Raw genomic sequence first — 12425 nt, forward strand, 5'->3', positions numbered from 1 at the left:
AATTGGGGACACTGTATGGGTGGACCCTGTTCAAAATCTCCATTGTGGAAGCAGGTTCATTGTGGCTAAATCTTTTTCAGTGCCTGGTATAGCGTCAACCCAAAAACCCGGTTGTGGACTTTAACAGTGAGGGACATCATTAAGCAGAAAAGGAGGCAAGTTGAAGGACATGGTGCTCTCCTGGGAAAGAGTGGCACACTCCCTCTGGGCGAGAACCTGACCCCAAGTGGAGGAGTTTAAGTAACTGAGGTCACAATTGATGGCAAGAGGAATTGTGATATCAACAATAGGATAAGTTCAGCAATTTCTGTAATGTGGTCACTGTGGCAGACTGTAGCTGTGAAGACGGAGCTGAGCTACAAATTCAAGTTCTCAATTTACTATTTCTCAACCATAACCTGCTCATGAACTTTGGAGGAGCGTAAAGCAGAGCCGCTGTTAAGAGCAGCCAGTTGAAGTGGTTCAGGCATCTGATAAGGATGCCATGTGGTCACCTCCTGCCATAGGTATACCAGACATGGCCAACAGGGAGGAGGACTATGGGTAGACCAAGGACATTCTGGAGGGACTACGTCTTCAAGCTGGCCTGGGGAAGCCTGGATCCCACAGGAGAAGCTGGAAGAAGAAACAGACACCTGGGCTTCTTTGCACATCCTACTATTCCTGTGACCATGAAATGGACTACGTGTAGAACCGGATTACAGAAAAGGTGTACAGTGCTACTGTCCAATCACTTACCAAATTTATTGTATATTAGGACATTCCAGTTACACAGAGAGAGGCTGAAACTCTCACCCTGGTAGTGCAGGTCAGTGCACTGAGCGTCAGAGTGACACTGGCCGTTATCCTGCATGCAGCGATTCACTGGAAGCACCTTCAGCTCACACTCCAGACCATCACCAATGTAGTTAGGCTTACACTCACACTTCTTCTTATTCTGGGGTTTTACAAACACACACACACACACACACACACACACACACACAGCATATAAAAAATATACAGTTCATTATGCAGGTGTAGAGGAAGAGAAGCCTGCTCACTGCTCCAGTCATTGTACAGATGGCATGCTCGTGACAGCCTCCGTTATCATCCGTAACACAGGGGTCCACCATTAAGCAGACATGGCCGTCTCCAGAGTAGCCTGTCAAGCAGGTGCAGTTCACCTTCTCGTCCTTCTGGGAGCATTTGGCATTCTTCGAGCAGCCTCCATTCCAGAACCCGGGTCAGCCACTGGAGGCAGGGGAGAGAGATTGGAGAATGGTTTCAATTGAGCCATCATCTCCGCTGGTCCGATATGTCTGTTGAAAGAGAGGTTGAGCTTTTTTCGATCGCATCTCATTTCCTACACAGACCAAAGACTAAGGGAGCACAAGCCATTACTTCTGTCTGTCAGGTTGTTCCTTTCTGGAGAAGTACTTGTATTGAAGGAGTGATTATAGGAGGAGGAGAGCTGAGGCCAGACTGGAGAAGTGCAGTGTTTACCTGTGCAGGTGAACCCGTCTCCCTCGTAACATGGTTTACAAACACAGGAGTTGTTCTTGGCACACACCGCCTTTGCATGGCAAGCAGGGATGCGCACAGGGCTGTCGGCTACGGCATCAGAAAGGCAGCGAGGGTTTCAGCACAGATACAAGGAACATTCACATCCCCCATGCTGTACAAACAATGTGGAGATGTGGTGGGTGTGTGCCGTACCCAGCTTGTGTTCACACTGTGGACCAGACCAGCCCTCATCACAGAAGCAGGAACCTGTGCTGTCTGGACTCTCATCACATGATCCATGTTCAGAACAGTTACAGGCTGTGGGGACAGGAAGAGAGGGGGAGAAAAAACATTCAATAGAATTTCCACTTCCTCCACTCCACCTGAAAAAGCTTTTCATGGATATGATTATGGCACAGTGCTTGTGTCATTCATGTGTGGAAAGCTGAATGTATAATGAAACTGTCTCATACTAGCAAAAATTCTAGTAACATGCAGCCATAAAATCACACGCTGTAGTTCACTGCTCAGCTTTGCAAACACTTTTCAACTAGACTATTAAATGTACAGTAGAGAATGTGACCTTTGCACTCTGGTCCAAAGTGGCCATCTATGCATAATGCACAGGCCACTCCCTGGTACCCAGGAAAACATGTGCAGGTGCCGTTGCCTAGGTGATCCTCATCACACTGTCCATGGTTACTACAGGGGGATCTTGGCCCTCCAGGACAGGCTGGAGAACAGGTTGTAGTGAGAATATCACACACACAATGCCACCATCACTTTCACTGTTATTATGCAAAAGCAACAATGTCTAAGAACCCAGAAGGGCCCAAATATAGCTGCCATCAACAACATGATTAGTGAGTTTTAGTAAAATGTGAGTGAAGTCTGGACTACTGTACCGAGACAATCCCTCCATATGACCATGGTGCACACAGAATGACATCCAGCATTCACAGATGAGAAGCGTCTGGGCAGGTCGCACCTCTGTATAGACTGCATTCCAAAAACATGTTAAAATAAAATATAACATATAGAAATGATTATGAGATCTATGAGAAATGAGATCTTCATGGAAAAATACATATAAAACAAATGTAATATCTTTCACATAGTGTTTGTATGAGTTGGATGAAGCATTTATGATTTTTTAGAAAAGTAGTTATTTATGTGTACATAGTGAAATGGGCATGGATTTATGATTACAGAGAAAACATACCTTTGGTTTACTTATTGAAGGGCAATCAGATGACACTGTAACAGCACAATATCTGCAAGGCATCTACCACAGGAAAAGAAACCATTTATATAATCTATATATAATACAAAATGAGACTGCAGCATAGCTAAGAAACATTTTTAAAATAGGAAGTATGTAATTTATATAATTTGCATATAATATGCATGCTGCATATCAGTAGAGGATTTTGTCAGCATAGATCGGAATTATGTGGAACTTACTGTGATGTCTACAGTGTCCTTCTGAACACAGCGCCGCCCCCCCCCCCCCCCCCCCCCAAGGCTGGGAGGTGTTAACAAGCAGTCAATACCATAAACCAAACCTCCATTGAACTTTAGCTTCCTCTTTACAACTTTTGTCACTGATGTACAGTTCACCCTAAAAAGTGAGTGATATCAATAATATTAAGTATGGTAAAGTAGCCAACTTAACTTTAGAAATAACATTCAATCCTTTTCAGTATGGCTTGTTTAAGATGTTCACACACAGCACAACACTGAACTACAGATTGGAAAGTGCTCCCTGTTCCCTGATTGGTCCTTGCTCTCCTGAAGCTCCTCTCCTGAGTCCAAGACTTTTCCATCACTCACTATTTGGTCCTCTCCGACGCAGCTCACAGAGATGTCAGAGCCCTGAAGGGTCTTCATTGAACTGAAATGAATCATTTCTGCAGACTGCATCTAAACAAGACACATACAAAATCATTGCATATATACCCAGGATTACAAGGGCACAAGCTTCAGTTTCCTCTATGGCTGGAACCTCCATCAGAAACACAATGCACAGCAGGCATGTGGAGCTCTAAACAGTGACGTAGGTCCTCCTGAGGTCTGTCTGAACTGGGTGCAGCCTGCTACCATCTGCACAGAATGAACTGCCTTACCTTCATATCATGGAGGACGTGGTACTCCAGGTACTCCTTCAGCTGGGTGCGTTTCTGCAGGCCGAACAGGAAGTCCTTCTGCTCCTGAGGCAGGGCAGCCATGGTGGAGTCAGTGGGGAGGAAGAGCGTGACAGGCTGATGGAGGCGGTCCTGCACCCGCTCCATCACCTCCGTGTCCTGGCAACAACAGACCAAGTCACAAAAGTGTGGAGTGTTTTCTGCAGAGCAGGAGCCAGCAACACTTTTTTTGAAGGTTTTGCTTTGGGTGGTCCATTTACATGGTTGAACGCTCAAAATAATTTTTTTTTCCAGAACCATTTGATAAAAACAAACCATAAAAACAAAACAAGCAAACAAAGCAAGCAAACAAATAAAAATGAACTTGACTCCTAACTTTGACTTGTAGCTTTCATCACACTCTTGTCCATACTGCCGTGTGTATGATACAATACAGGGACAACTTCTGAACAGATCATACCATGCAATTCTAGTACATCTAAACTTTACTGACACAACTATGTCATGTACAACTCTATCCACACCTTGTATTTGAACATAATCTATTTATTCTATAATAGAAATGTGTACATCTGTATATATTTCACAGCTTATATATTTATAGCTTCTGGAAACACAGCATAACGGGTGTATGTTATTGTGTATATATTCTGTATTTAATGTGTATACATTGTGTACTTACAGACTGTAGGGGACTATCTACTCAAGCTTTCACATCTCTGCTAAAGTGACAACAAAAAAAAGTGATTTGATTTGATTTTACTTGTACGCACCTCCAACAGTTTGAAAAATGTCTTGAAGCCGTGTTCATTTGCTACATCTTTGAGGTCAGGCTGCCAGAAAAAAATGGTGATATAAAGTCCAGGTTAGAGGTCATTTGGTGTTTTTGAATAAATCTCTAAGTGCACTCCCTGTACAGCTGGTGTTGTTTGTTATGTTTGGGAACATGTGGAATCTAAACTTCATTCCTTTGCTCTCAGTAGTTTAAAGTGACTTAATCTAACAGTGGAAGTTAAATTCTCTGAAGCTACTTCTGTAAAAGAGGCAATAACAGCTGCTGAGGTCAGGGGTTTGCTATGTGAAACCTCATTTCGTCAAAGTTTTTTTTTTTAATAAATAATAACAAAATAATTCTTAGCATCATTTGATAGATGAGGAAACCTGGATTTATTCACACCATTAACATTAGATCAAGAGATTTGTCTGACAAAGTTGGTCAAAAGAGGCAAAACCTTTAAGGGTATTTACTTTGCTGCATGATAATATCACTGAACTAGTGGTTTGCATCTTCCATACGCAAGACAGTCTCAAGATAAATGCCGACACCTATGAGGCTGGCAGACGTATTCATTCCATTCAGCTTCTGGAAGCTGGGGGGGATGAGAACCGTGTCGATCTCGTGGAAAATCCTGTTGTTGCTCTCCTGATCGCTGTACACCACTTTGGCCGTGTTATTGATATATATCAAGCCCTGCACACAAAGCACAGTTTATACATCTCAGTAGGACTGCACGGAGTGAAGTGGCTCTTTTCTGTTGAGGTCAGCATGCCGACCTCCCAGTAGGAGATGGTGAGCGTTTCCCCGCTGAGCGTGGTGAGGTTACGGGGCTGCATCAGGTCCTCCGGCATCAGGATACGGCATGACACGATGTGGTACAGGACCAGCGCTGCATTGCTCTCTTTATTCTCTGGCTTCTGGTACTGGGAAGTGATGCAGGATTATGATGTGACCGAGAGGACTGTTGGTCCAGTCATTCAACATGCACACTGGGCAGTTTCATCAAACACTTGGACTTACTTCTGCATTTTTAAGTGCCTTATTGTTAGGAGCAAACACAGTGTATGGACCATGTCCTTGTAGGAAATAAGCATCAGACCACTGAAAGCATAAACATATGCTGATTATTTCCTGCCTGCATTAACTAATATTTTGTAACACAGGGTTCAAGAAAACAGAAAAACAATGAATAAAAAACACATCAATAATACAATTCAAATGAATGACTGAGTCTCACTAACACACTGTAGAAGAAACTTGTCAGCTCTCTGTTTCGGAGCTCCTGAAGGCACAATGGGAGACACATTTAAGTTAGTGAAAATGAGATGGCAGAGAGTTTGTTTTTGTGTGTGAGTGAGAGAGAGAGAGAGAGAGAGAGAGAGAGAGAGAGAGAGAGAGAGAGAGAGAGAGAGAGAGAGAGAGAGAGAGAGAGAGAGAGAAACGCTCCTTGGCTCTCACCTGCATGACGTTACTTTTGCAGGTCATCCCATCTCCCATGTAGTCCTTGCGACAGGTGCAGTTCCTCTCCCCTGGTCCTGTCATCATACAGATGGCTTGCTTGTGGCAGCCTCCATTTTTCTGACAAGGATCAGATGAATAGATTACAGCTATTCACATTCATTTATTACGTTAGGGCTGAATGCAAACACGCATGTCAAACCCTGTGATGCCAGATTACAGCTACTTTAGGTGAAGGCAAAACAAGGCAAGTTTATGTGTACAGCACTTTTCATACACAGTGCCAATTCAAAGCGCGTCAGACAAACACACAAAAATAGTGAATGAAATAAAATAATGAAATAATTTTATTGTTTTTCATCCCGAGATCTATAACCTCAGGAAGCTTTTGTGAAAAATAGTTACATCTGATTTACACGGCAATAACTAATACATGAAAATAAAAAGATGAACAATATATAATGATAAAATAAAGTGCTGCAGATATAAATGAATACAGAGAGCTCAATTATGACCAGTAACACTTTTAACCTCGATTTAAAAATATTTGGGCCACATCTAAATTCATCTTGGAGTTATTATCAGTCATGTATATATATATATATATATATAAAAAAATGAATGCTGCTTCTCCGTGTTTGGTTTAAATTCTGGGCTCCACATTCTGGGCCTTGTATCCTTGGATCTCAGAGACCTACTGGGTTTTTACTCCTTGAGCAAGTGATCAAAATATATACTAGTAGTCAACTGGTATTAGTCAACCTGGTTGGAGATAAAAGCACGCAAAAGTGTCCAAGGTCTTGTTGGAACATTAAGCCTTTCTTAATACCCTTATAGTTTCTTAATATTCATTTGAAAGGTCAGGAAAGGTCAGTCCTGGGTCTATTAGATCTCCAAGAACTTTCTAAGGCTGAGATTTCTTACTACATTTTTAGATCCCTAGATTCACGATGGGGAACAATTTAGAGATTCTCTGCTCTGTTGCCAAATATCATAACCTCTGTTTTGTCTTTATTTACTTTCAGGAAATTCTGTCATTCAGTTATTTATGTGCTACAAACAGAGACAGAGTGTCTATTAGGATAATAATCCAGTGAGAGAACTAAGTGTATATGTGTGTGTCATCTGCATAACATTGATAGGAAATCTTATTGTGTTGTAGAACTGGCCTAATCGGAGCATGTATAGCTTAAATAAAAGTGGACCAAGAACAGATCCCTGGGGATTCCACATTACAGCTGTCTTCATTACTACCTATCTGGACAAAGGGAACTCCAGACTTCTTAATATGATCCAGAACCCTTTAGGAGAGGTCCTAAAATATCAGTTAGTTAGTTGATCGCCACTTTAAGGTAGAAACGGCCAGTGCACAGTTAGAGACTGAATATCTGGTTGCTGTACATAGTTTATGTTGGCCATCATTAAACTCTTGATTAATGGTATGATTTACAAGGCTGCAGCTGACTGGTTAATTTTGGTTGGTGGATCTCAGTTCCACATGTAAAAACCCCAGCAACACTCCTGTGCATGATAACACTCTGTACCTAATCTCTAGTGACAAATATAAAGGTATATTAGAGGTCCCAGAAAGAGGAGTATGAGCATGAGATGTTTCAGAGAGTGAGAGGGATCAGGGAGTGAGAGGGGGCTGAGAGTGATAGGGGACTGAGAGTGAGAGGGGGCTGAGAGTGAGAGGGTCTCGCTTACTTTGCACTGCTGTGGCACGTCCCTTTACATGAGTCTGTGGTTATGGCTGAAATAGAACACGGAGCTAAGTTTCTTTTCTCACCACAGAAAAGAAATTAAATTTGTGTGTGTGTGTGTGTGTGTGTGTGTGTGTGTGTGTGTGTGTGTGTGTGTGTTTGTGTGTGTGTGTGTAATTCCTCACCTATAGAGCAGAGTGTTCCTCTCCATCCAACGTCACATTCGCAGGTGCCATCCCCCTCCTGACCATCATTACAGTGACCATTCACACACTTACAGTCTGCAGTGAGAGGAAAAGAGAGAACAAGGGAAAAAGGGAACAAATACGACTGAGAGAAATATGTGGAGCTTTAACAAGCTTTTACCTGTAGTGTATTGGGAACTTACATTGTTGTACATTACAAAGGTACGTTACAAAGGTAGATTCCACGGCGGAATACCTTGGTCACAGTGGATGCCGTACTTTCCCGTCTGGCAGGACTCGCAGGCTGTGCCGTTAAAGCCAGGGTTGCACCGACACGCTCCTGTACCATTAATACCGTCCACACACACATCGTTACCAAAACAGGGCTGGCCTTCTGGCCCTGGACAGCTCTCACAGTTAACACCATAAAAGCCCTTGCAACACTTCCTTACCTACAGAGAGGGAGAGAGAGAAAACAAGAGAGGGAACCTCCCTCCAATCAAAACTTAATGATGACAAAATAACAGTAAAATCACATCAGTGTTAAAACATACTCAATCCAACATGTGCAAAATTCAGCACCATCATTTAAACAACTTACAGAAGAAAGAAATTTAAAAATCTCACGTACGATGCTCCGTTTTTGACAGGAAGCCTCACAGCCAATGAACATCCTGTGTTTCCTCCTGCTATATGCACATTTGGTCCTTTTTATGGACTTTGGGCAAAAAAAAAAAAAAGACAAAATCAGGACATGTCAGTCTGCTCCATTTAAATGTTCATTTTACCCAGAAACCCAGCTAAGACTGAAGTCTTATTAACAATACAGTGACACCGATAAAAACAAAATTATATGAACAAGAACATAATATTGAATTCAACGCAAAAATGTAAAAATGGAAATTTAAATGTAAAAACAGTAAATGTAATGTAAATGTAAAAATACCATTAGCCACATCTATGAAACACAGCCACACTCCCAAATGAGCACTGAATGGATTTAAAAAGCTAAACTAATGTTTGGTTAATCTGACTAGATTATGGTTGTAAACGGTGGCACATAAAGTAATTAATACGTGTGTTTTAGATGAATAGCTTGTTTTAGAGATGTGCCATTGATTTTACCGTGAATACTTGCTGGGTTCCAGGGGGACAACGGCTCTCGGTTGGGTGAAAGCAGTCCATGCACTGCCCCTGCATACAGTGTTATTCCAGAAGATCACAAACTCATGCCTGACAAACAGCTCAGCAAAGTGGGTCTGCCCTGTTGCCTGTGAAGGCGTGCGGTGGGTGAGAGAGTCTGGGAGAGCTGTGCACAGCAGAGGGAATCACCTGGACGATCTTGGTGGACGCTGTGTCACAGCGGTTCCTGGGCACCTTCAGTACAGCAGACACTTCATGGATGACCCCCTTAGAAGTCAAAATGTCCGTAGCAGTCACCAGAGCCTTATTCACCCACCACTGAGAAGGACAGACAGAAAGAGAGAGAGATTTATTAAGTGTGCGGCTCTCGATGCTCTCTGTGTATGAAAGGGTTCGATTGTTCCTCACTCACTAGCGTTACTGTGGGAAGACGGAGACATGTTTGTGTGGGTCTGTGAGTGTCTTTGAGTCTCTGTCTGTGAGTGTCTGTCTGCATGTCTGTGAGCATTTAGGCTCCATTTTCCACAGTTGACTGGGAACAGAGTAGCTGTTCTCATGTGTACTGGGTGGTTTAACGCACATCTCTCCTACATCCCATATGTTCCTATGATTTCCCCGTTCACAGGGGTAAAGAGTCGACCTACGTTACTGTCTTTGCAGAAAATGCCTATCTGATAGGAGAAACCCAGCATGGTGTCTTTGTACAGGCCATCCTGCAGGTCCGCCTGCCTCAGGGTGTCACCCAGCACAATGTGGTAACGCGTCACATTCAGGTCCTAGTTTGGAGAAATCACACACTATCACATATAAACAAACACCAAACGTGTGTGTGTGTGTGTGTGTGTGTTTGTGTGTGTGTGTGTGTGTGTGTGTGTGTACACTGGTGTTCTTCAGATATTCAGTAATAGCACTGTCCGTAGGTGCGAACAATGTAAAACCAGAAGCGCTCTCCATTTCCTCAGTCAAGTTGAATTTGTAAAGCACCAGAAAAGCTAAATTTAATCACGTTAATGACGCTTACACCATAAAACCTAAGGAGAGGCAATCATATCCTTCCCTGTGAGAGACTGGCATGTCCCTGAAGAGAGATAACTGTGGTCTCTGGTTCAGCACCTCAAGTAAACCTTCGCTCAGCTTATGATCAGAGATGAGAACCTGGCAAAGAAACACCATTCTATCATTTCCACTACATAACAGTACAAGGATTCCACTGCATTTCTGAGGTTTTTTTTTTTAACACTGGCTGTGTCGATCAGATGAATGAATCCATTCTTGGCAACAATGTTCCCTGATACAGTTTTAGCTCCAGCCACTCTGGTGGTCTAGTGAAGAATACAGAATATACCCAGTGAGAAAATCTCCTTCATTACAGCCTTTTTTTAAATGAAATTGCTTGGAATGTGTAGGTGTTGGTGAGTGTGTGTGTGTGTGTGTGTGTGTGTGTGTGTGTGTGTGTGTGAGTGACTATAAAGATAGAATGATAGAATCCCCACAGTCCTTTTACCTCATTCGTCCAGGAAACAGGAAGTGTCTTTTTCAAAAGGGAAACTAGTTCCTGAGAAGGTGAACTCCGGAGCTCAGCCAAAGCAAAGAACCCAGAAACCATGTGACTCCTGAGGACAGAATGAACACACCAATTATGAGCAACCATTAAGAGTCATTAAATATCATATGACATTTCACTGCATTTTATGAATGACCACTGTTGATTTTACACCAAGAGCAAATGTGTATGCATCCCAACGAGATGTGGCAAGGTGACTGTCCAGATTACACTAGTGCAGATTACACTGATATACCTCTGATGTACACTTTGCCTCTGTCCTTCAAAGATAAGTTTTACTTAGTTAGGAACATATTAATTATTAACAAAATCTGCATAAAATACTCGTAAATACTTACACATAAAATGTTTTTAGCAATAATTTAGATAGACTTAATTCTCATTTTAATGATATCTTAATTCTCAAAAAAGTACAGCCTGAAACTTACAGTCAACCATGTATTGAATTCACTCAGATAAGGATTGTTTTCCACTTCCTTTAGAAGAAAATGTAAATAATCCTCTTTATGTGAGGATATTCATGTTTCTCAGTGTTCAGGTGTTCATATTCAGTGTGACTAAATTCTGTGAAGTCTGACATATGGCAGAGCATTATCTAAAATCACTGAAATACTAACAAACTGTGTAGTATTCTGCTGTCATACCTGTGCCAGGGTTCCATAGCAGATGCTCCCATCTCCTGAATAACCCATCTGACATACACACTCAGACCTCCCTTGATTCCCATACAAGCAAGAAGCCTGGAGGATGTGATCATTTAACTCCCACAATAATGGCATGACCATCTCATGTAATGGTGTTATGCTATTATGATATTAATGCATCTGAAAGTGTGTGTGTGTGTGTGTCACACTAACATGCTGATGACATCCTCCAATTTGCTCTATACACTGATTGATAGCCTCACAATCTTTCCCATTGCCATGGTAATTCTTCTTGCACATACAGTAATTCTGAAAAAAAAATAGAAAGAATGACTGACAAGCTCAGCAAACAAAGAGGCTGAATTAATGTCTGGATGGATGGATGTATGGATGGATGGAACAATGGAGATGTACAAAGGACTGATGTAGAGTAGGCAAAAGTGGCTCTAAGGCAACATCCATGACACAATATGCTGTGCAAGTGCCCTTAGTCTAGAGTCTGGGCTGGACTGAGTGTCTGGGTTAAGCAGCAGCCCGTCTCACCTGTCCTGGGCCTACGTGGACGCATGACGCGTGGGGATGGCACCCGCCTCTAGAGGGCTCCACACAGTTATTGACAGGCTGGCATTCATCTCCATCCTCTTTCCACCCCTTCAGACACTCACACCTGCGGGTGCCTGGTCCAGTTTTTATACACCTAGCCTGAGAGAGAGAGAACAAAGACATTCAGAAACACACACATGCGTTCACACATACGCGCACACACACACACACACACACACACACACACACACACACACATGCGCGCGCGGCACCAACACACACGAATGCATTCTTGACCTACGTTGTTACTGCAGCCTCCGTTGGAAGGTGAAGTACACGGGTCGCTCTCCACACACAGGAATCCATTCCCTTTGAAACAGAGCTTACACACACACCTTGAACAAAGATACACAAGTAAAATGAAACACACATCTCCCTGACTGGAAAAATTTGTTCACTTAAGATCTTCATACCATATGACGAAGTGAATCAAAAAAACCTTACTTCTAGCTTCTAGCATAACCGAAACCAAACCTATTACAACCCTTGAGTAAAAGACTTACTTGCCTTTAAACATCACTACCAAGTCCCAGGGTGGAGCTTTCCCTGCTTCTCCAACCACTCAAGTCGGTTAACGGTAGTGTAAGGGTGGGGTTAAGGGCAGATTAAGGATGGGGCAAAGGCGGGGCACTCACATGAGCTCTCCTTCGCTGTAGACACAGTCAGCATGGGCGTTGCACGACTGCTTGGCCCCGCAGGGCTGGGTGTGCTTATCACA

The 12425-nt window shown here is 42.8% G+C and overlaps 2 protein-coding genes and 2 long non-coding RNA genes across 4 annotated transcripts in view; all 4 read right to left on the minus strand.

Annotated features, from left to right (window-relative positions):
• LOC118241744 (stabilin-2-like) overlaps window positions 1-2415 on the minus strand; it is a 5736-nt gene extending 3321 nt beyond the window's left edge. The window contains exons 1-5 of the mRNA XM_035528548.1: window positions 2391-2415; window positions 2069-2218; window positions 1625-1803; window positions 1044-1226; window positions 796-937 (exon numbers count right to left, since the gene is read on the minus strand). Of these exons, the coding sequence (XP_035384441.1) occupies window positions 796-937; window positions 1044-1226; window positions 1625-1803; window positions 2069-2218; window positions 2391-2415 (679 nt within the window). The remainder of the gene's footprint in view (window positions 1-795; window positions 938-1043; window positions 1227-1624; window positions 1804-2068; window positions 2219-2390) is intronic.
• LOC118241656 lies at window positions 2414-2987 on the minus strand. Its single transcript, XR_004776277.1, has 3 exons — window positions 2950-2987; window positions 2708-2770; window positions 2414-2484 (listed from the first exon to the last, which is right to left on the minus strand). It is a non-coding gene; the product is annotated as an uncharacterized LOC118241656 (long non-coding RNA).
• A 4596-nt stretch (window positions 2988-7583) lies between these two features.
• LOC118241658 lies at window positions 7584-8113 on the minus strand. The gene is made up of 3 exons (XR_004776279.1): window positions 8010-8113; window positions 7754-7849; window positions 7584-7618 (listed from the first exon to the last, which is right to left on the minus strand). It is a non-coding gene; the product is annotated as an uncharacterized LOC118241658 (long non-coding RNA).
• A 57-nt stretch (window positions 8114-8170) lies between these two features.
• Window positions 8171-9713, minus strand: LOC113568341 (stabilin-2-like). Its single transcript, XM_035528549.1, has 5 exons — window positions 9541-9713; window positions 9086-9214; window positions 8879-8947; window positions 8381-8471; window positions 8171-8205 (listed from the first exon to the last, which is right to left on the minus strand). Exons 1-5 carry the CDS (start codon window positions 9586-9588, stop codon window positions 8171-8173), a joined length of 372 nt encoding a protein of 123 aa, XP_035384442.1. The 5' UTR covers window positions 9589-9713.
• Window positions 9714-12425: the final 2712 nt, after the last annotated feature.

Source organism: Electrophorus electricus, chromosome 7 (assembly GCF_013358815.1).
Source record: "Electrophorus electricus isolate fEleEle1 chromosome 7, fEleEle1.pri, whole genome shotgun sequence".
In the NCBI taxonomy this organism is placed as follows: domain Eukaryota; kingdom Metazoa; phylum Chordata; class Actinopteri; order Gymnotiformes; family Gymnotidae; genus Electrophorus; species Electrophorus electricus.

Excerpts from the sequence above, each read along its gene's own strand:
- LOC113568341 (XM_035528549.1), bottom strand. The coding sequence starts at position 9,588 with ATGCTGGGTTTCTCCTATCAGATAGGCATTTTCTGCAAAGACAGTAAC. Across the intron at positions 8,472-8,878 it reads GAACCCAGCAAGTATTCACG|TCCATAAAAAGGACCAAATG; the intron begins GTAAAATCAATG and ends TTTTGCCCAAAG. Across the intron at positions 8,206-8,380 it reads TCAAAAACGGAGCATCGTAC|GTAAGGAAGTGTTGCAAGGG; the intron begins GTGAGATTTTTA and ends CCCTCTCTGTAG.